We start from the raw sequence: 21,631 nt of genomic DNA on the forward strand, positions 1-21,631 counted from the left end.
GCTTAGAAATATCATCAAGTATTCGGTCAATCACATTACACAAGTTTAAAGATCAAGCTAAAACTTTATTACTTCTGCTAATAACAAGACAAAAAGAAAACTTAGAAAACAAGAAAATCTAGTGATAGAAAAACTTCAGATTGCAAGTATTCCAGGGTCTTCACAATTCTTTGCCTTCACAGTCCACAAGTCGATATGCCCCATTGCCCAAGACCGAGATGATTCTATAGGGTCCCTCCCAATTCGGGCCAACCTTGCCCTCTTTAGGATCCTTCTTGTTGCCGACGACCTTTCTCAGGACGAGATCACCAACTTGGAACTCTCGCGGGCTCACTTTCTTATTATAAGCCTTGGCAAGCTGCTGCTGGTATGCCCCTAGCTGAATTGTTGCTTTCTCCCTTCTCTCTTCTAGCAGATCCAGATCTCAGGCTATAAATACATCATTAGTTCCATTCTCCACTCCCTGGGTTCTGATCCCTGGGATGCCGACCTCCAGAGGAATGACTGCTTCTGTGCCATAAGCCATGGCAAATAGGGATTCCCCAGTTGATCTTCTCGGCGTAGTCTGATATGCCCAGAGTACACTGGGCAATTCATCCACCTACTTTCCCTTTACTGCTTGCAGCCTCTTCTTAATCCCATCCAAGATAACTTTGTTGGATGCTTCTGCTTGTCCATTGCTTTGAGGAAAACTTGGAGTGGAAAAATAATTCTTGATTTTGAACTTTGCACAGAAGCTCTTGATTAGCTTGCTGTCAAACTGTGTGCCATTGCTAGCTATTATTGCTCTTGGGATTCCAAACTTGGTGATGAAGTTCTTCCATATGAAGTTCTTCACATCAACGTCTCGAATCTTGGCAAGGGGTTCAGTTTCTACCCACTTGGTGAAGTAATCTGTTACTACCAGCAGGTACTTTCTTTGTTCAGTTGCTTGAGGCAGTTTTCCAATAAGATCCATGCCCCATTGGGCAAATGCCCAATGGCTGGACACCGGGTTCAAGTCTGCTGCTGGTTGATGTATTAACGGTGTAAACCTCTGACACTTCTCACACTTCTTGACATAGGCTTCGGCATCTTTTTGCATGTAGGGCCACTAGTATCCCTGAGTAATGGCCCTATGAGCAAGTGACTTGTTCCCAGCGTGGCTTCCACATACTTCTTTATGTATCTCGTACAGAAAGTCTTCAACCTGTGCAGGATGCACACACCTCAGAAGGGGTCCAGTAAAAGATCTTCTGTAGAGATGTTCTTCTGCGGTCAAACTGAATCTTATCGACTTAAGTTTGATCTTGTGCGCTTCTTTTCGGTCATCTGGCAGCTTCCCATCTCTAAGGAATACTATTATTGCATCCATCCAACTTGGTTCCATCTCCACACACATTGCTTCGCGTTCTATATTCAGTGGTTCTATGCTTGGACCTGACAAGTAGTCAACCATTATCGTTCTTGCCTCTCCGAGCTTCATTGCACTAGCCAGGTTGGCCAGAGTATCGGTATGGCTATTGTCATCTCGACTTACCTGCTATAGTCGGTAATTTTGAAATAAGGCTACCAGTCTGCCCACTTCCTTTGCATAGGCCAACATCCTTTCATCTCGGGCTACATATTCGCATGTTGTCTGGTTGACTATAAATTGGGAGTCACAGAAGACTATTCCCTCGTCGGCTTCCATGGCTGCTGCCAGCTTTAACCTTGCAATTAGTGCTTCATACTCTGTCTCATTGTTTAAGGCCTTAAACCCTAAACAAATGGATTGTTCGAGTATCTGCCCATCTGGAGATACTAGCACTACTCTTGCCCCCACTCCTTGTCGGTTTGAACTCCCATCAACGAACAGCCGGAATGAGTCGCCGATATAAATATTGCAAGGCCTGAGCTTTTCTATCGTCCTTTGTTTTGCTGTCCCCCAGTGGGTTTTTCCTTGCTCATTTTGACGTTGTATACCTCGGCTTAACGGAGCCCGATGTATAACGACGTTTGGTGTGAATTCAGCCACAAAGTTGGCTAAGACTTGGCCTTTGATTGTTGTCCTGGGTTTGAATTCCAGGTCATATTGGCCCAAGGCTACTACCTATCTGGCTATTCTTCCTGTCAGATCTCTCTGCTGTAACAGGGACCTCAAAGGGTGTTCAGTTAACACCACAATTTTGTGGGCTTGAAAGTAATGATTCAGCTTCTTGGAAGCCATTACTAAAGCCAGTGTTAACTTCTCCAAGGGTAGGTACCTGATCTCTGCATCTGCTAGGGTTTTACTTATGTAGTAAACCGCCATTTGCTCTCATTTTTCTTCTCTAACTACTACTGCACTTGCTACATGCTCTGAAATTGCCAAGTATAAGAACAGCTCCTCTCCAGGTACTAGATTTGAGAGAACTAGAGCTGTGGTCAAATACTTTTTTAAGTCAGCCAAGGCGGCTTCGCATTCTTCGGTCCATAAGAAGTTTGTGGCTTTCTTTACCAGGCTGAAGAAAGGCTTGCACTTATCAAAGCTTCTGCTTATGAATGTATTCAGGGTTGCAGCCCTTCCAGTCAACATCTGTACTTGTTTTGCCGATGTGGGGCTCTTCAATTCTACGATAGCCTTGATATGATTTGGGCTTACCTCAATGCCCTTTCTGGTTACCAAATATCCTAAGAACTTACCAGACCCAACTCCAAATGCACACTTCAATGCATTGAGTCGGAGCCGATATGTTTTAAGAATGTCAAAGACTGTCTTTAAGTCTTCTAGATGATCTTTAGGCTCCTTGGTCTTCACGACCATGTCATCTATGTATACCTCGATTGTTTTGCCAATTAGATGTCTGAACATCTTGGTTACTAATCCCTGGTAAATTACTCCTACATTTTTCAATCCAAAAGGCATTACCCTGTAGCAGTATAGCCCTTTTGGGGCGATGAATGCAGTCTTTTCCTTATCTGGGGGGTACATAGCTATCTGATGGTACCCCCTATAGGCATCCAGGAAGCTCATCCTTCTATGCCATGAAGTGGCATCCACTAATTGGTCGATCTTGGGTAATGGGAAACTGTCTCTGGGACAAGCCTTGTTTAGGCTGGTAAAATCCACGCAGACCCTCCACTTACCATTCTTTTTCTTCACCACCACTGTGTTTGATAGCCATGTCGGGTAATTTACCTCTCTAATGGCTCTGGCCTCTAGAAGTCTATCTACTTCCTCGTCTATTACCTCAACATGCATTAATGTTAGCCTCCTTGCTCACTAGATGACAGGTTTGGCCGACCTATCTACGTTCAGCCGGTGGCAGGTGACCTCGGGGTCAATGTCAGGCATCTCGTAGGGCATCCATACAAATACCTTCAGATTTTCTCTCAGGAATGCCTCTAGTTCTCTTTCCTTTTCCTCGGCTAAGCCCGAGCCGAGAAGGAAGAAGCGTTCTTCATCCCCTTGCTGGATAAGGATTTTCTTCAGGGCTTCTTCACTTTTCTCGGCTGGCTCTTTGCCGACATCCTCCAGGACTTCCACGTCCTCATCCTCGTCCTCGTCCTCGTCCTCGTCCTCGATCTCTGCTGTTTCTGGTTCTCGTATGTTGTAGGTGGATTTCATTGCTGCCATGGAGCAATTCTTTGCTTGTAGCTAATCCCCTCTGACCTCTTCTATTCCATGCTCTGTTGGGAACCACAATAGCTGATGCAATGTTAATGGAACAACCCCCATTGCGTGTAGCCATGGCCTTTCCAAGATAGCATTGTAAGGGGAGGGGGTGTCGATTATGGTGAACTCTATTTTTATCCTCTTGGTGCTAGCCTGCACCTCCAGACTTGCTGCTCCCAGTGGCCACGTCAGCGCTTCATTGAACCCAACCATTGGGCCATTGGACTGCTCTAAGTCATCTTGGTAAAGGCCAAGCTCCTTGTAACACCTGACATACATGATGTCACAAGAGTTGCCCTGGTCAACTAAGATGCGCTTCACTTTGCACTCTTCAATCTGGAGGATATTACCAAGGCATCGTTGTGTGGATGCTGCACCATCTCCAGGTCTTCCTCAATAAAGGACACCACTGGTTCTTGGCTCTCGCTTGCCCTAGCTCTTTTTTTCCCGACTTGATATACATGTTGTAGGTGTTTTACCTTTTGGGTTTCCCCCTTTATCTCATTCTCATTCACCTTTGAATAGATCACATTGATCACTCGAGGTCTGCCTGCCTGTGGTTGTGGTGCTAGTGGGGGTGGCGCTGTCGGTGTCTGGGGCAGTCTTGCCTGCCCTTCCCTTGTCCTGGCTTCATCTACCATGTCCCTTAAATGGCCCTGTCTTACCAGGTCTTATAGATATGTCTTCAGGGCTCTACACCCCTGAGTCAGATGTTCAGCTTCATTATGGTAAGCACAATGCTTGTCAAGGCTTCTTCCCATGAACTCGCCTGGTACCCTTTCTAGTGCTCTGTAGTAGGGCTGATTGCGGATTTTCTCCAAGACTTTGTAAACCGGAATTCGGAATACGGTTGTGACTACCTGAGCAACCCTTAATCCTATTTCCGATTTGCTGTAGCCACCATCACCTTGGCCTCGCTTTGGCGAACTATTTTTCTTCTCTGGATTCGGGGCCTTTGTCCCCGGTGTATCCTCCTCGGCCCTGGCATACTTTTCTATCCTGGCCATAAGCTCCTCCATGCTTTTTGGCAATGCCTTTGCCAGTGATTTTCGAAGCAAACAGTCATCCTTCAGGCTGTTTTTAAACGACACAACTGCCACCTCCTGGTTGCATCCTGGTATTCAGTTAAAGACCTAATAATACCTTTTGGCATAGGCCCTAAGGCTTTCGTCCTTGCTAATTCAGAGCCATCAGGGCGTCCACCCTTAATGGCTGCAGCTTGTTTGTCATGAACCTGGCTACAAACATTTCGTCCAGGCCTTCCCAGGTTTTCACAGTTCCTTTCGGCAACTTGTGAAACCAGTCCGATATAATTTCTCCGAAGGATGAGGGGAACACCTTGCAAAGCAACGACTCGTTCCCAGTATATAACGCCATCGAGTTCAGGTACAAACTGACGTGAAAGTTGGGGTCCGACTTACCGTCGTAGATCTGGAATCTCGGTATGCTAAACCTTTTTGGGGCTTCGAATTTGTCCAATTCTACCGAGAACGGCGTTCTCGGCTTGACCAGGGAGGTTACCTCGGCATCTTGTTGCCTCCTCTGTAGGTAATCCCTTAGATCCTCCTTGGTCTGTCTAGGAGCTCGGCTATCTCCTGACTTTAGCCTTTTCGGTGCACTACTCCCAGCTTCGTTGTGGGCCCTCTTCGACCTTTCCCCATTAGTTGTGTTGAAGCACAACTCCTGCCCTTGAATATGCCGATGTTATTTGGGGTCAGCTTCCCTGGTACGATGCATCCTCCTAGATTCTTCCCTTCTTGACTTTCCTCGCCCGACCTCCCTTGAAAGCTAATGAGACTGTTTTTCGGTCCTGGTGTGCTGGGGGACTATAGGGACAGTTTTCTGCCCATCTTTTCGAGCATCTTTCTTGGCAGCTGGAGTTGGCGTATCTTGCAACGGGAACGGTGGCTGCATGACATTGTTCTGCATCATGAAGTTGATGACTATTTACAAGTCCGCCAATTTGTTTGTCATTCCCTTCATCTCGTCGTCCCTCCGCAGGCATCTTTCTTTCCACACATGGAGGTCGTCTTCAATATAATACTCGCTTCGGTCTAACTTTTTTGACGTGTCGTCCTCCTAACCGACGTCTTTTTCTCCGTGATTCTTATCTTGAGTCTCTTTGTGACAGTTGTCTTCTTCGACGTCAAGGTCAATAGGTTTCCCACTCCCAGTAGGAGTGTTGTCCCCAACCTTTTCTTTCTGTCTGTCGTTGGCCATCTATTCTCCTTTCTTCCCCACAGACGGTGCCAAATTGTGTGTGTCAATTTCTAACCACACTGCCAATCTTGCACTTAGCTGGAGAACACTAGCAGAATAGATTAAGCCCGAACGACCTGTCAGAAAAAGAAGAGATTCCGACGGTGGTTCTTCCACCCGGGGGCACTCCAACGATCAAGTCAGTTATCTCTCAAAGATAGCAAAGGTGCTTAACTCACTATTCAGAACATAAAAAGCATACCTTAGACCCATGGGGGTGCCTCTTTTTTATAGCCAACACTTACCTAATCCCAATAGAAGCCTAGCTCCAATGGATTCCGGATTACTGCTAATCTTGGATTCCCAGTAGGATTGGGATAAACTCTCTAAGAATCTTATCTTTACCCAAACTGAAGTCTTCTCCCATTCTAGGACTCTTGTCCCTTATCCGCTTATCCCAGATTCTGGTATCTTCGCATATAACCTTGGCCTAGCCAAGATAATCTCGGCGTCATGACCAAGACACGTGGCACCTTGGTTGGCACTTTGGTGATACCTCGGCCACGTGTTGTCATTCAAAAATTATGTCCCCACACGCATCATGTCTTCATTTGATGGGTTTATGGAAAGCCCACCTCTTTTCAAAGTATTAGTAAATATATCAACCAAACAACAGAAAATAAAAATAAAAAAATTCAATGTCACTCTTCTCAAACTAAATGTAAACATTTCATTTTATTATGTTTGATTGCTATCTTTTCTATGTATATACATGTCTTCAATTTGTGTTGATTTGATTGCATGAAACTTCTCTCGAATCGATAGCCTCACTTTACTTTTTAATTTCTCTCTCTCTCTCTCTCTCTCTCTCTCTCTCTCTCTCTCTCTCTCTCTCTCTCTCTTTCTCTCACACACACACACACACACACACACACACACACACACGCACACACTCTGTTGGTTGATTTTAGGTTTTTATATCTGGATTGATGGATCATGCTATTTTATTTTATTTTTGTTTGTATTTAAGGCTTCAAGGTCGTTTCTTTGTTTCCGGAGTAGTCGTTTCTTTGATTTTGGGTTTTTATATCTGGATTGATGGATCATACTATTTTATTTTATTTTTGTTTCTGTTTAATTTCCTTATATTGGGATTGAAGAGTTTCTTTGTACATTGATGTTCTGAATATTGGAATTGTTGCGCTTCAAGGTCGTTTCTTTGTTTCCGGAGTGGTATACTTCAATTGCAAAATTGAAAAAGAACAATCACTAATTGTTATTTGTTATTTGTGTTCAAATGTGGTGAGGTAGAAATTAACTTATATTCTCATAAAAAAATGCAAAGAAAACTCTTCAACTTATATTCTCATAGGCATTTTCATTTCAGTAGAAATTAACTTGAAATTCTTGATGCTTGCACTTCCAATAGTCTACATGGAAATTCAGTATTATCCGTGTATTGAGCATGAGCATCTTGGCAAGTAGTTATTCACCCAAAAAAATCTTGGCATGTAGTTTCTTTCTTACCAGGGACTGCATCATTCTGCCATAGCATTCTTTTAATTATTTCCATTGCATAATTTACTACAACATCACATTAAATAGTTGCCACCACCAATGAAGGAAAGTTGTGGGTGCATAATATGATGAAAGAATCTGACACTGAGGCCCCTGAAAATTCCAGTGTCAAGTTCCAGCTTTCTCACTGAATTTTGATTTTATTAATTTTTTTTCCACTTCAGGTTCTTTTTTCTTTTTTGAATTTTGATATGATTGTTTTGAATTTTTTTGATATTTTGGCTCTTCTCTATGTGTAGAAAAGCATTAGCTAATGCATTAGCAGCAGCGCCATCCATGTGGACTCTTGGAAATGCAGGCATAGGAGCATTGAAGGTTTTTAATTTCTTGAAACAAATGACCTTTTGGAGCCTTCATATCTTTCTTCTCTTTTTCTTAACGTCATATTGTTAAGTTAATTTATTTATATAAATAATAATAATAATTTATTGGGAGCACGAACTGGTGTGCATTTTAATTTTAATTTCTTTTAAATTCTTTTAAATTGTAGAGCACTGGCTACTGTGCATTACTTGATATTTAATTTTTTTTATATTTGATTTGTTTGGAATTGTAGAGTACAGTCTGTTAAATATATTTTTATAACTGCATTTTAATCTTAATATTATTTACACCGTGCTTTTAGGCATGGGCATATGCTAGTATCATATATGGGAAATCCAATGTTAGCACAGATTGTGATCATATCTATATAGTTTGAAATTTGAAACTCAAAATATCATATGTGACATCACAAACCTAACGTGACAATCCCAAACCCAACGTTACAATCCCAAACCTAACGTGACATTCACATATGCTTCTGAAATTCAAAGTAACTTGATTAATGACAACACTATATATAAGAAATCTAATATTACCATAGATTATGATCATATCTATATGGTTGAAAATTTGATATTTAAAATATAGATGTAACATGTAACATCACAAACCCAATATGACATTCCTAAACCTAACGTAGCATTCTCATATGTTTCTCATCCCAAACCCAACGTAAATATAACATGTAACATCTCAAATTCACCGTAACATTCCTATATACTTGTCATCTCAAATCTAACGTGACATTCTAATACTCTAGCGTTAAATTATGAATAATATAATCTCCTAAATGTAACATGTAATATCGCAACCCAACCCATGTATTGAACCGCCATCACCCCTAACCCAACGTAACTTCAATATCAAGTGATGGGTTTCAATCCACATTCAATTACAAATCCAATCCTCAATAATCTTACGCAATGTACTGTGACATGCATGTAAACACTGATTATAACAAAGACACGATAGACATTAAAACACACACACAACAGAACAAAGACACAAATATAATCTACTATATGGTGATTACCTTACACACTAAATGTAACATGCATCATAACACTATCATCTAAGTCCCAATATAACGTAGTTCACATTCGACATCCAATTAACAACCAAAACCAAATACCTCCAACCCAACCCTTGAAACCATACACACTACCCCACACATCGAACATTATCAAAACTCATCAACCATCACAATATCAAATACGCCCATTCAATGAGAACATTTGCCAAAGTATGTCTATCAATAGGTGTAACAGATTGTCAATATCCTATTAAAGATGAACAATCCACACTTCAACAAACAACAACACTCTTAATATATATATATATATATATATATATATATATATATATATATATATATATATATATATATATATCTTCCCCTCAACCGAATGGAGTCAAAATCTGTCGAAGGAAGCAACACACAACCCTCAAATTTCATCATATCATCGACCATATTCATATCCATTTAAGTAACATTTTGAAAAAGCACTGGAATCCCGCACGGTCGTTATTTGTAGACTTATCTTTCTTAAAAGCATTCCCAAACATGATATGATGAATGAAAAAATAAGGTACAAGATGGAAATAAATTAGGGGCATGATAGTACACTAATATCATTTATTTACAATTTATAGGACCTTATAGAACATATTCCTATTTAAATAGGATTTCAAATTTTAAAAAAATATTTATAGGATTTCACATTAAATAAATTTTCCAAATAGGACTTATAAATAATTTTTCCATAAATATGCTTATTTAATAAATATATTTATTTAAGTTACATTTATTGTGTTTGGTTTCAAGTTTTTAGATTCAATTTTTTAGAAATTGATTTTTTTTGTTTTTCGTATTTTTTTTTGTTTTTAGTTAATATTAAAATTTTAAGCAAATTTTTTACTTTTTAGATGCACCTTGCTTAGATGTATATACAAAGTAAAATATTTGTAAAAAAATATTTTAAAAAATTAATAAATACACATGAATATGAAAAATATATTAAATTTTCATTTTTTTTTTGTATTTTTGATACTTAGTGAATTTTTTAAAGATTTTTTTTCATAAATATTATATTTTTTAAGTGTACTTATATTAGGTGTATCTAAAAATTAAAAAAAAAACTTAAAATATTAAAAAAAATTCAGTAAAAATAGAAAAATATGAAAAATAAAAAATTTTAATTTTTTAAAAATTAAATTTAAAAAATTCAAATCAAACAAGCTGATTATTTATTTTATTTTTTTATATATCTTTTTTTATAAAAAATTAAAAAAATTCGCTAAATAAACAAATCTGATAAACCTCCTTAACATCTACAGGCTTTGGCACTGTTGCTTGATGGTTGGTAGCATTGGGTCCGAGTCACTCCCTCTGGCCAACTTGTAGTTAACGAAAAATCCCCCTTTCTCTCTCTCTCTCTCTCTCTCTCTCTCTCTCTCTCTCTCTCTCTGATTTCAACGTGTCATGGGTAATCAAATCAATCAATCCATCAAACAATTACAAATCAATCTGTGACCGAGTCGACAGGGATGATCCAGAATCTGCGGGTTCTGCTTGGGCTCCACAATGGGAGGGTTAAAAAAATGTATTAAAATGTGTGTTATATGACAAAAAAAAATAATAAAAATAGAGTTTAAAAATATTTGTTAAGATGTGTTAAGAGTTTGTTAATTTTAGAGAGCAAGTGATGGTGCAATGAATTGTTAAAGGGTGTGTTAAGATGTGTATTAAATATATATATGTGTATATAATAAATAAAATAAATAAATAATTTAGTTTAATAAAAAATTTCAAATCCAAAATTAAATTCCAAGTCCAAAAAAAAAAAAATTCAACATGAAAAAAATAAAAAATAAAAAATAATAATAATAATAATTTTTCCGTTGACCGGTCAACGGTCAGACGTTCGGCCGGTCAACCGATAATACAAACAAACGCTTCCTTTCGCCAGCTAAAATGCTAGTCACAGTTAACAAATAGCTTAACAACTGACACTAACAAAACCCACTAACACACTACTTAACACTTCCATTGTGACATCCGAACATTACTGTAACTAACTAAAATTTGGCCACTGACACTAACATCACCACTAACACTAACATGTTCATTATGGATGCTCTAAGGGATTGTTTGAAAATAGAGGGAGTGTTTGAGAAGTTGGCTATTTCAATAAATTATTTTAATTTTTGATTATTTTAATAGGTTAAAATAATTATATTTAAGAAAATAATTAAATTTTTTTTATAGTTAAATATGATATTTGTAAGAAAAAAATTAAAATGATTATGAATTTAATGTGATATTTTATTTTACAATAATGATTCATACTACTAAAAAAAAGACCACTAATAACACTAATGCATTGAGAATATTAAAAAAAAAAAGGCATATGCCTCCACTGCCACATCATTAATGGTGCTATTAGAGTATCACTTTTAATGTTCTCAATCATTTTTTTTATTTTATTGATTATTTTAACCTATTTTGTCCTTTAATATTATTTTAATCCAAAAAATCAAAAAAGCCTATTGCTTAACACCCAAGACTATTTTAGTAATTTTTTTATTTTTTATAAAAAAGATATGTAATGTAATAAAAAATAATATGATCTAAATAAGAGGTAAGTGATCTAAATAGAATAAAAACACAATAATCAATGTATTTAGTTTTAGTTTTCTGAATTTAATTTTATAAAAATTGAGTTATTTATTTTTCGTATTTTTTATTTTTAATGAATATTTTTAAAATTTTAAGCAATTTTTTTAGATTTTCCTTACTTAAATATATCTAAATAGTAAAATATATATGAAAAAATATTTTAAATTTTAATAAATAAACAAAAATATGAAAAATATACTAAATTTTTGTATATATTTTTTTACTTTTAGTAAAGATTTTTTTTCACAAATATTATAATTTTTTAAGTGTATTTATATTGGGTGTGTTTAAAATTTTTAAAAAATACTTAAAATATTAAAAAAATTAATAAAAACAAAAAAAATGAAAAACGAAAAATTGGGTATGTTTGGTTTGATTTTGAGAGAGTAGTTTTTAAAAATTATTTTGAAGAGATAGTTTAGAAATTTTTTTGATTTGTTTGGTTGTGTATTTTGAAAATAGTTTTGGAGTTTAGAATAATTTGATATTTTATTATAATTGAGTAGATGTGTGTGAGAGAAAAAGTGATTAAGAAGAAGAAAGAAGATAGAAAAAGTGATTAATTGATGTGTAAGAGAAAGAAAGTGATTTTCGAAATTATTTTGAAAAAATTACAAACCAAACAAGTATTTTAAAAAAAAATTCCTAGAATCACTCTACAAAACCAAACAAACGTACCCATAATTTTTAAAAAAATAAATTTTAAAAACTGAAACTAAACCGAATGAATAGTATATTTTTAGGAGACATCCAACCAACCTCAAATATGCTGGTCATTGGCTGCTGCTGAGAAATGTCTCTTCCTCTCCTCCCAACCAACCACCCACATGTCTATTGATCTATGCCGTAGGTTTTACGTGATTTCCACCTAAAATTAACTATTCATTTACATCTCGTTTGGCATGTAGTATTTTTAATTTAAAAATTAAAAAATTATGAAAAAAATTTAAAAAAATTATAATTTATATTAAAAGTGAAAGATTTTCTTTTTTTTTATTTTTTTATACATTTTTTTGTAAAAAATTAAAAAATCATTCTAAACATATTAATTTTTTTACTTTATAATTTCGTTAAAAAATTCAAAAATTACTAAAATAACATGTTCTCAAACAAAGCCTTATTTACATGTTTATATGGTGGTGTTGATTTTTTACTTGAATAATCTTTACTCCAACACATTTACGTCTAAAACGTCTATATATGTATGTCTTAATTGGGAACCATTAATGATGTGTTTGTTTGGACAGACTGGATAAGGGGAGATTGTAGTTTACCGAATTGCTAGTCCTATGATACATTGTCTCTCGGATTATTTGATTGGACTGAATTTGTATCTTATATTTGTTTAGTCATGTGATTAGATATTTAGATTGAACTATTTTATTGAATCCAATGTTTGATTGGATAGACAGGATAAAGATAAATGTTCAAAAGACTATTTTACCGTTATAATTTATAATTTATATTTTTTTACTTAATATATAATTTTAAATTTATAATCTATAATTTTTAATTTTTAATTTAATAAGATGACCTAAATAAGTGCACTTTTTATCTTTTTACGAAAAGATATGCAGAAAAGTAGAGAGGTGATGTGATGGAAAAAAGATAAAAAGGTAGATTATTTTGTAGTAGCCAAACTTGGCCTAAAAAATTTTAATTTATAAGGCCATAATTTTTAATTTATTATTTATAAATGTTCAAAAGACTAGGAAAAAATGTAATAACAGCACTAAACAAATTTAATTTTTAAGGCCATAATTTTTAATTTATTATTTTTAATTGAATTTAATTTATAATTTATAAATATTCAAAAGACTATTTTACCTTTTTTCAATTGTTTACTAAGTAATAGCATGAAGGTAAAATGGACATTTTACACATTAATTTCATGTGATACCAATCTCCTGAAAATAATCACACCCTCCCCCTAGGATTATTTAGTCCTTTATATGAGAAATATGAAGTCCGGCCAGATTCCGTATTGGGCGGACTAAAATTGTACCAAAACGATGGACATTCCCTCTCTAATGAATTCAAGTCCAAACAGTGTTTAGTCCGCCCATAATCCCTCCAAACAAACACCCTAAAAATGATATAGAGTATAAAATTGAGGTATGAAGAGGGTTCATCATGTCATTAACATGAGTCAATTTTTTTAATTTTTTTGTCACATGCCATTTTGAGTTCTACATTCAAAATCCAACTTTTTAATCAAAATGGTTGTTTGAGATGATTTAAATGAATATATCTTTTAACTTTTTATAAAAAAATATGAAAAAAAAAAGAGATGATATAATCTATATAAGTTCAATTATCTAAATAAATGCAAATAAGCTCTAATTTAGGATTCGTTTGGAAATGAGCTATTTTAATTATTATTTTTTACAAAAATACGTGTTAAAAAATAGGAAAAATTACAAACACCCCCCTCAAGGTTTGGTAAAAATACAGATTCCTCCCTGAGATTTGAGAAATTACAAATTACCCCTTGAGGGTCAAATTTTCATGACAAATTAGGGGAAATTAGGGAGGAATCTGTATGAAAACAAAAACTTCAGGGGGCAATTTGTTATGGAAATATAAATCTCAGGGGGTAAGATGTAATTTCTCAAACCTTAGAGGGGAATCTGTAGCTTCACCAAACCTCAAGGAGGTATTTGTAATTTGCCCTAAAAAATAATAAGAGATGTAATAATTTATAGTGATTTTTTTGAATAAAACTCTTAGGGCGTGTTTGATTCGTGGGATTGGAGGGGGGGACTATCCACTATTTGGATTACAATCCAAATAGTGCTCCTTATCCGCCGTTTGATTTGTTTTTAGTCCGTCGGACATGGAGTCCGGCCGGACTCCTTATCCCCCATATGGGGGACTATTGTGTCCTGGGAGGGGGGTGGGACAGAATGTGGGGGACTATCCACTGTTGGGATTAGATGCTAAAATGACCATTTTGACCATCTACTATTTAATTATGTATTATATTTACTAAAATTCAATAAAATTTAAATGTCAAAATTTAAAAATAAAATAATTTTATTTAACTTTTTCTTGATGTTTTATTTATTTAATTTTTTAAAATAATTTTTTATAGATATTTTATTGATGTTTTATTTTAAAATTTTGTTTATAATTTATTTAATTTTATTATTTAAATTTTAATAGGTGTTTTATTTAAAATTTATTTAAAATTTTAATTAAAAAAATAATATAAATTTTTTATACAGGTTATACAGTATTAAATGAAATTTTAATGATTTATTAAATAATATAAAAAAAATAATGTCCTCTGTATTTTATTAAAACAAATTTATTTAATAAATCATTGTGTAAAATTTTAAAACAGTATAATGGTGTAAAAATTTTTAACACAGTAATGCTTACATAATAATCAAATTTTACCCTTTAGTAATGGTTACACAGTAACGGTTACACAGTAATCAAATTTTACCCTTTTTATTTATTTATTTATTTAATTTTAAAAAAAATAATTTTTTTTAATTGTGTAAAAGATAAAATAAAATAAATTCTTATTTAATCTAGCTAAAAATAATTAAAATATTAAAGATATGTTTAATATTGCTATTACTTAGTAAACAATTGAAAAAGGGTAAAATAGTCTTTTGTTCATTTATCATATCCAGTCCGTCCAACCAAACGTTAGATTCACTGAAAATAGTCCTATCCAGACATCTAATCCCATGAAAAAACAAACACAGGATACATATTTAATCCGACCAAATAGTCCGGAGGATTCACAGTCCCAAGACTCAAGTCCGATAGATTCTAATCCCCATTTTTCAGTCCGTCCAATCAAATACATTCTTAATTGCCAAATGTAACACACTTGTCTATGGTTGTAATATTCTTAGACCACAATTTATTATTAAAAAATAATATTAATATTTTTGGGGAGGTGTAGACTGCCCAGAGCTCTGGGGACATCTCTAATGGAGGTGGGAAAAAAAAGAAAAGCTAGAGGCAATAAAGCTGAAGGGCAGGTACCTTCAATAAATCACAACACAAACACATTTGAGATTGGTGTGTGCACGCTATACCACCTTGAACAAAGCCTTCAACCTCATTTTTGAAGCCAACATATGGGATTTGCAAAAAATAAAATTCGAATAAAAAAATGAAAACATTGTTCCTCATGAGGTAAACACATTACCCATTTGCAGATTTCAACTGTCATAAACTGGAAGAGAAATGTTATGGATCATTAAATTTTTTTTATGAAAACGATCATAAAAGATTTGTGACCTTCAAATTACCTTGATTAGTGTATGGTACTTTATTCTAAGTATAATCTAAAGATTACAAATCTTTCAGAATCATTTTCATGAAAGACTTTTCATAATACCTAGCATTACTGAAATTGAAAATGCCCTAATTGACAATTCCACCATGTTTCCACAATAGTTGCATTTATTAGATTATTATACCAAGAGGGTTATTATATATCACTTAAATATTTCAGCTATTATGTGGCATATTGTGTGGTAAAACTTATATACTTCGTTTATTTATTAATGTAGCTAGGGATGACAATAGAGGTTAATGGGATGGATATTAAGGGGTTGTTTTGGATATTCTAAATAAGCGCACTTTTTGACTTTTTAGACTAAAAAGTTGAGGAAGAAAATATGATTATTTGGGTTAACTTTTAACTTTTTATGGAAAAATATGTATTAAAAAATTGTATAAATTAGTGTATAGGGAAAAATTAGGATTGGGAGTTGTGCAGCCATATTAGTGATAACTTTTTAACTTTTTAAATAACTTTTTGACTTTTTGGCCACATGCCAAACTTGGCCTAATTCTTCATCCCCATTCCCCTATAAAAAATTTTCCCCATTCTCCATGAGTACCACCCTCTCCATTTCTTAATGGGTTTGGATTTTCCCCAACCCACTTTAATCCTCATTTTTATTTTATTTTTATTTTTTATATTTAATGTTAACAACTTTTTTTTATTTTTTTATTTTAAAGGCTCACAACAAAAGTTAAATATACCTTCAATCTTTTTTCTTTCTTTTTTAATATATTTAATGTTAACAACTTTTTTTTTTTTAAAGGTTCACAACAAAAGCTAAATATACCTTCAATCTTTTTTCTTTCTTTTTTAATATATTTTAATGCAAAAATGATTTGGACCCCCAATTTTTCAAACCCCCATGACCCCCAGTGTTTTCTTATTGGCTGGAAATTTTTTTTTTTTTTTTTTTCCTATCTGCCAATCACAATGCCCCATGTGGACTGGGGGTGCTGGGGTCACCCCCACTGGGGGTCCCGTTGTATTTTAATGTTAACAACTTTTTTTTTTATTATTTAAAGTTCACAACAAAAGCTAAATATACCTTCAATCTTTTTTCTTTCTTTTTTAATATATTTAATGTTAACAACCTTTTTTTTTTTTTTAAGGTTTTAGCCAAATATACCTTCAATCTTTTTTCTTTCTTTTTTAATATATTTAATGTTAACAACTTATTTTTTTTATATTTTTATATTTTTTTTAAAGTTCACTACAAAAGCTAAATATGCATTCAATCTTATTTTATTTTATTGGTTCAACAACAAAATCAAATACGCATTAATTAATTAATTAAATTTTTTTTTATAATAATCTAATATATAATTTTGAGACAATCAAATAAGTTTTAGTAATTGAAAAAAAAAATGTGGAAGAACGTAGAAGATTAAAAAAAAATTACAACCATCTCTCTCTCTCTCACTCTCACTCTCACTCTTACTCTTACTCTCTCCCCTACATGTTATAAGAACCTAATTACAATGTTATAAGAGCATGTTTGAAGAAATAAAATGTGAAAGAACCTGTTTGAAGAAAGTGTTATAAGACCCATATTAAATTGCATCAGGGCATAAATAAAGAATTGTTTGTTGATCTCTTAGCCACGGACATTTTAGACATTAAATCATCTTTCTCTTAGCAAATTTGAACCATTTATTTTAATTTATCCAAAATCTAATTATACATTTTAACAAATCTGAACCACTCATTTTAAGATATCTATGTCTTACCACACCCAATCCATCCTCCATCTTCTTCCTTTAATCCTCCACGAATTTTGTTGCTTATTACTTTTAAAAAACAAAAAAAAAAATTTTTAATTAAATTTTTATTAATTTCACAACGCCATTACCACTATTCTCACCTTCACTATCACACTACCATTACCATAGCCACTACCATCATCACTGCCACTATCACCTCACCACTATGTCACAATCTCTACTTTCACCTTCGTTCCATCACCACCGCCACCAAATATAAAAAAATATATTTTTAATTTTTTTTATAAAAAATATTTTTTCATTAAAAAATATTTTCTATCTAAATAAATGAAGCATAACATTGGAAAACAAGCTGATTTCAGTTAAATCTGTTCATAACTAAGAAAAATTCTTTTATTTTAAAAAAAATTATTTAGTAAGACTTTGTATCCCCTTTTTGTTTTTCCAGCAAATAAATCTTTGTACCCATCTTTTCTAACCAATCACGACTCATGCTTGTTTCGATTATCTACAATTTCCTTATTTTCAAATACATTCATATATATATATATATATATATATATATATATATATATATATATATATGTTGTATAAATTGTGTGATAACATAAAATAAATAGATTCGTACTCGTTAATTGAAATTTTAGAACAAGCAAACCATTCTGAAAATTACAATACATAACAAAATAAAATAACAAAGAACAGCAAACCGAAACCTGTACTAGACAATGCCCTTAATTTTTTTAAATAAATTAAAAAAATTCTAGATATGCATAAAATTTGACAAGAATAATGTGACAATTTTAATTAATGTGTATTCGATTTTATTGTTGAGCCAAATAAAATAAAATAAGATTGAATGTATATTTAACTTTGGTTGTGAATCTTAAAAATTAAAAAAAAAAATGGCTATGAACCTTTAAAAAAAAAAATTGGTTGTGAACCTGAAAAAAAAAATAAATAAATAAAAGAAAAAAGATTGAATGCATATTTAGTTTTGATTGTGAATCTAAAAAAAAAAAAAAAAAAAAACTTATGGGGAAATTAGTCCCATCCCAAACCCATCCCCTGTAGATATTTAAAGAATATCACTTACCCTACCCAATGGATAAGAAAAAAAAGAAAAAGCTCATGTATTTAGGTTGGGTTTCCATAAATACCCACAAGGTAGGTTATCCATTGTCATTCCTAACGCTGTGTTTGGTTGGGAGATTTGATGAGGGATTTGGAAAGGGAAAAGGAAAAGTTATGTGAAATATAAATAAAATATACTTATATTTCACCTAGTTTCACACACCTTTTTCTTTTTCCTTTCTAAATCCCTCCCCAAATTTCTCAACCAAACACACCATAAATGTAGCACAAAATGGATTTTCTTTCAAATTTCAAAGTATTCTTTTCGCTTAACACATAAGTTAATAAACTTTATTTTATAAAATTTGTTAATTTATATAATATTTTTTATTTTTTTATATAATATTTATTGCGTGAATACACGTAAGACGAGAAATAAATACGGTGATAAATAACATTATCGTAGTAAAATGAAAACACAGAATTTTTAAATCCTGAGGTGAGCCATATCAAACCAGATTTGCACAAATGCCTTGACAATGAGGTCTTGGTACTCAATTGAATTCAAGGAGAGGTAACAAGCAAGAAGCTCTTCCAAATCCTTGGACCCCCTGATGTTATTCTCCACAATCATTTCCACCATTGATTCCTTGAATTCTCTCTGTGGATCTAACGAGGACTTCACAATTAATGCAATGCTCCTCTTTCTTCTTCGACCACAGGCTTGAACTAGCAATTTCTTTTGAGCTTTTCTCGGAGAATTGGCTCTGAGCTTTGCTGCAGAATTTCGGATGATAACAGGACTAGTTTTACTCTGTTTTCGAGTTTTTTTAGAGTTTGTTGTTGTGTCTACGAATTTTACAGGCTTTGTCAAAATTGGAGGAAGCTCTAGCTCTGAAATTATGTCCAACCCATCAAGCTTGTCAAATTTCGCATTCTGATCATTGATGTCAATAATGATATCATCAGTAGTTGAAGAAGTGAATCTGCAACTGCGAGAGCTAGACCAGGATGCTAGTAGTCCTCCATTGAATGATGACTCTGAAGCAGCAGCATCAACGTTGTTGGACCCAAATTGATCAGTGGAACTTGTGGTTCGACGGCTGCAATGGGCTGAAACAGAGGAGGTGGCAAGTCTCTGAGATGGCTTGTAAAGGGTTTTTCTCTTGGGTGATGATTTTCTTGGTGAATAAGGAAAATGGGTGTCTGAAACTTTTGGGTTTGTCGGTGAGTTGTAGAATTTGGGTGTTGGAGAAAGGTGTGGCTTCTTTGATGTTGTTGTGATATTTGGTGATGGAAGCTTTTTCTTGATAGAATGAGAGGTACTATGGTTTCTGGTTCTGCTCATGTTTCTCAGCTTGTTAAACCAAGCATTGGGCAACATATATGATAGTCTAAACTTGTGATTGCCCATCAAAGAACTGCTCTCTCTCTCTCTCTCTCCCTGTCTGAGGTTGCTGGTTTGTGTTTGTTTCCCTCTATGTGATGAGTGAGAATTGAGAAGTGAGAAGTGAAAATGAATGAATAGATATGGAGAGGTATAATCCTAAAATGAAATATGGCATATTTACACATATTCATATCGGCAATGCTGTATCATGAAATTTTTTTTATAAAAATAATTATGAATACTTTGTGATCCTTGAATTACATTTAGAATAAAGTACCATACACTAATCAAGGTAATTCAAAAAGCATAACTTTTCCATGATCATTTTCATGAAAAAAATTTTATGATCCCTAACTTTTTTCTGTTCATATAGGCATGGTTGGGATGGCCTCATGATTATGAAAACAGAAGATAGAAACCCACACAAATTGCACATATATTTATCTCAAAATGTGATATGTGGTTCAAGTTAATTTTTGTATAGTGGGATTTATATTTAAAATATATAGTTTTTTAATAAAATAAAAAAAAAATTAATGTAAAATTTTATGGGTACTTGGCATTTCTCCTATGGAAAATGATTTGTCCCCTTAATTTTTTTCCCCCGAATCCCCCGAAATCACAGAGGAGAGAAAGAGAGGGGAAAGAGAAGAGAGGGGAAGAGGAGGCAGGTCTCAGCCATCGCAGCCCTCTGCCCGATCGTCGCAGCCTCCGCCGTCGCCTCCGCCAGATCGTCGCAGCCTCGCCTCCGCCGTCGCCTCCGCAGGTCCGCCGTCGCAGCCCCGCCCCTCGCAGCCCCTGCCTCTGCCGCCTCCGCCCCCGCCTTCGCCTCTGCCCCATTTGTTGGGCCCCCTCCAGTCCTTCCTCCTCCTCCTCCTCCTCCTCCTCCCCCTCTAGTCCCTCTACCTCCCTCTCCTCCTCCCTCCTCCTTCCTCCCTCCTCCTTCTTCTTCCATCTTCTTCTTCGTTTCTGATTCAACCAAAAAAAAAAAAAAAAAGACAAAAACGATGTCATTTTTGCCTTTAAGGAGATTCAAGGGACTTGTTTTCGAGCGACGTAGCATTGCTCTTTCGCCTATCATAAATATGGTGAAAAACAAGTGGATCAAGAGGTTGGTTTCCAACGCGAATGTTAAACATGCTAAGATTGCTTCCGTTATACGGTTGTAATAGCAAGTTTCTATTATATTGCTAGTGAAAAAAATTACTTTAGTCTCACTTTGATTAGGATGAAAATAGTAAAAATTAAAAGAAATAGGAAAAAAAATAAATTTTGTCTAAGTTTGTTTAGTATGAAAGTGGTGAAAATGATAAGAAAATTAATTTTCTTATACAAAATTCATAAGAACATAGTAACTAAGTTTCTAATTTTTTGCCAAAAAAAAAAAAACACAAAAAAATATAAGAAATTTAAATTTGTTGTAAAAGTAATTAATTAGAATTAGAATTCTTATTTTCTTGCAAAATTTGCATCATAATCAAATTCATACGAAAAAATATATTTTCTTTTCTTTTTCTTTGTTTTTTGGATAAACTATAATCATAATAGTTGTACTTAATTCCAATCAAATCCTATTGAAAATAAGTTTTAGTAAAATCGTCGCTGAAAATAATTTTTTGTAATATTTTTTTACATGTCATTTAAAATTAACAATTAGTTACTTTTTTATCATGATTTTTATAATTATTGTTAAAACTTGTAATTAGTGACGATTTTATTTTTTAAACTGTCTATG

The 21,631-nt window shown here is 33.8% G+C and overlaps 1 protein-coding gene across 1 annotated transcript; it reads right to left on the bottom strand.

Moving 5' to 3' along the window:
* Nucleotides 1-18,937: 18,937 nt before the first annotated feature.
* On the bottom strand, nucleotides 18,938-20,062 carry LOC114296269 (transcription repressor OFP1-like). The gene has a single exon (XM_028240562.2). It carries the CDS (start codon nucleotides 19,918-19,920, stop codon nucleotides 18,994-18,996), a length of 927 nt encoding a protein of 308 aa, XP_028096363.2. The 5' UTR covers nucleotides 19,921-20,062; the 3' UTR covers nucleotides 18,938-18,993.
* Between the last annotated feature and the right edge of the window lie 1,569 nt (nucleotides 20,063-21,631).

The sequence above is a fragment of the Camellia sinensis genome, chromosome 14 (genome assembly GCF_055761805.1).
Source record: "Camellia sinensis isolate YWXY chromosome 14, ASM5576180v1, whole genome shotgun sequence".
NCBI lineage: Eukaryota > Viridiplantae > Streptophyta > Magnoliopsida > Ericales > Theaceae > Camellia > Camellia sinensis.

What these genes read in the sequence shown, in the direction of transcription:
- LOC114296269 (XM_028240562.2), bottom strand. Translation starts at nt 19,920, where the DNA reads ATGGGCAATCACAAGTTTAGACTATCATATATGTTGCCCAATGCTTGG.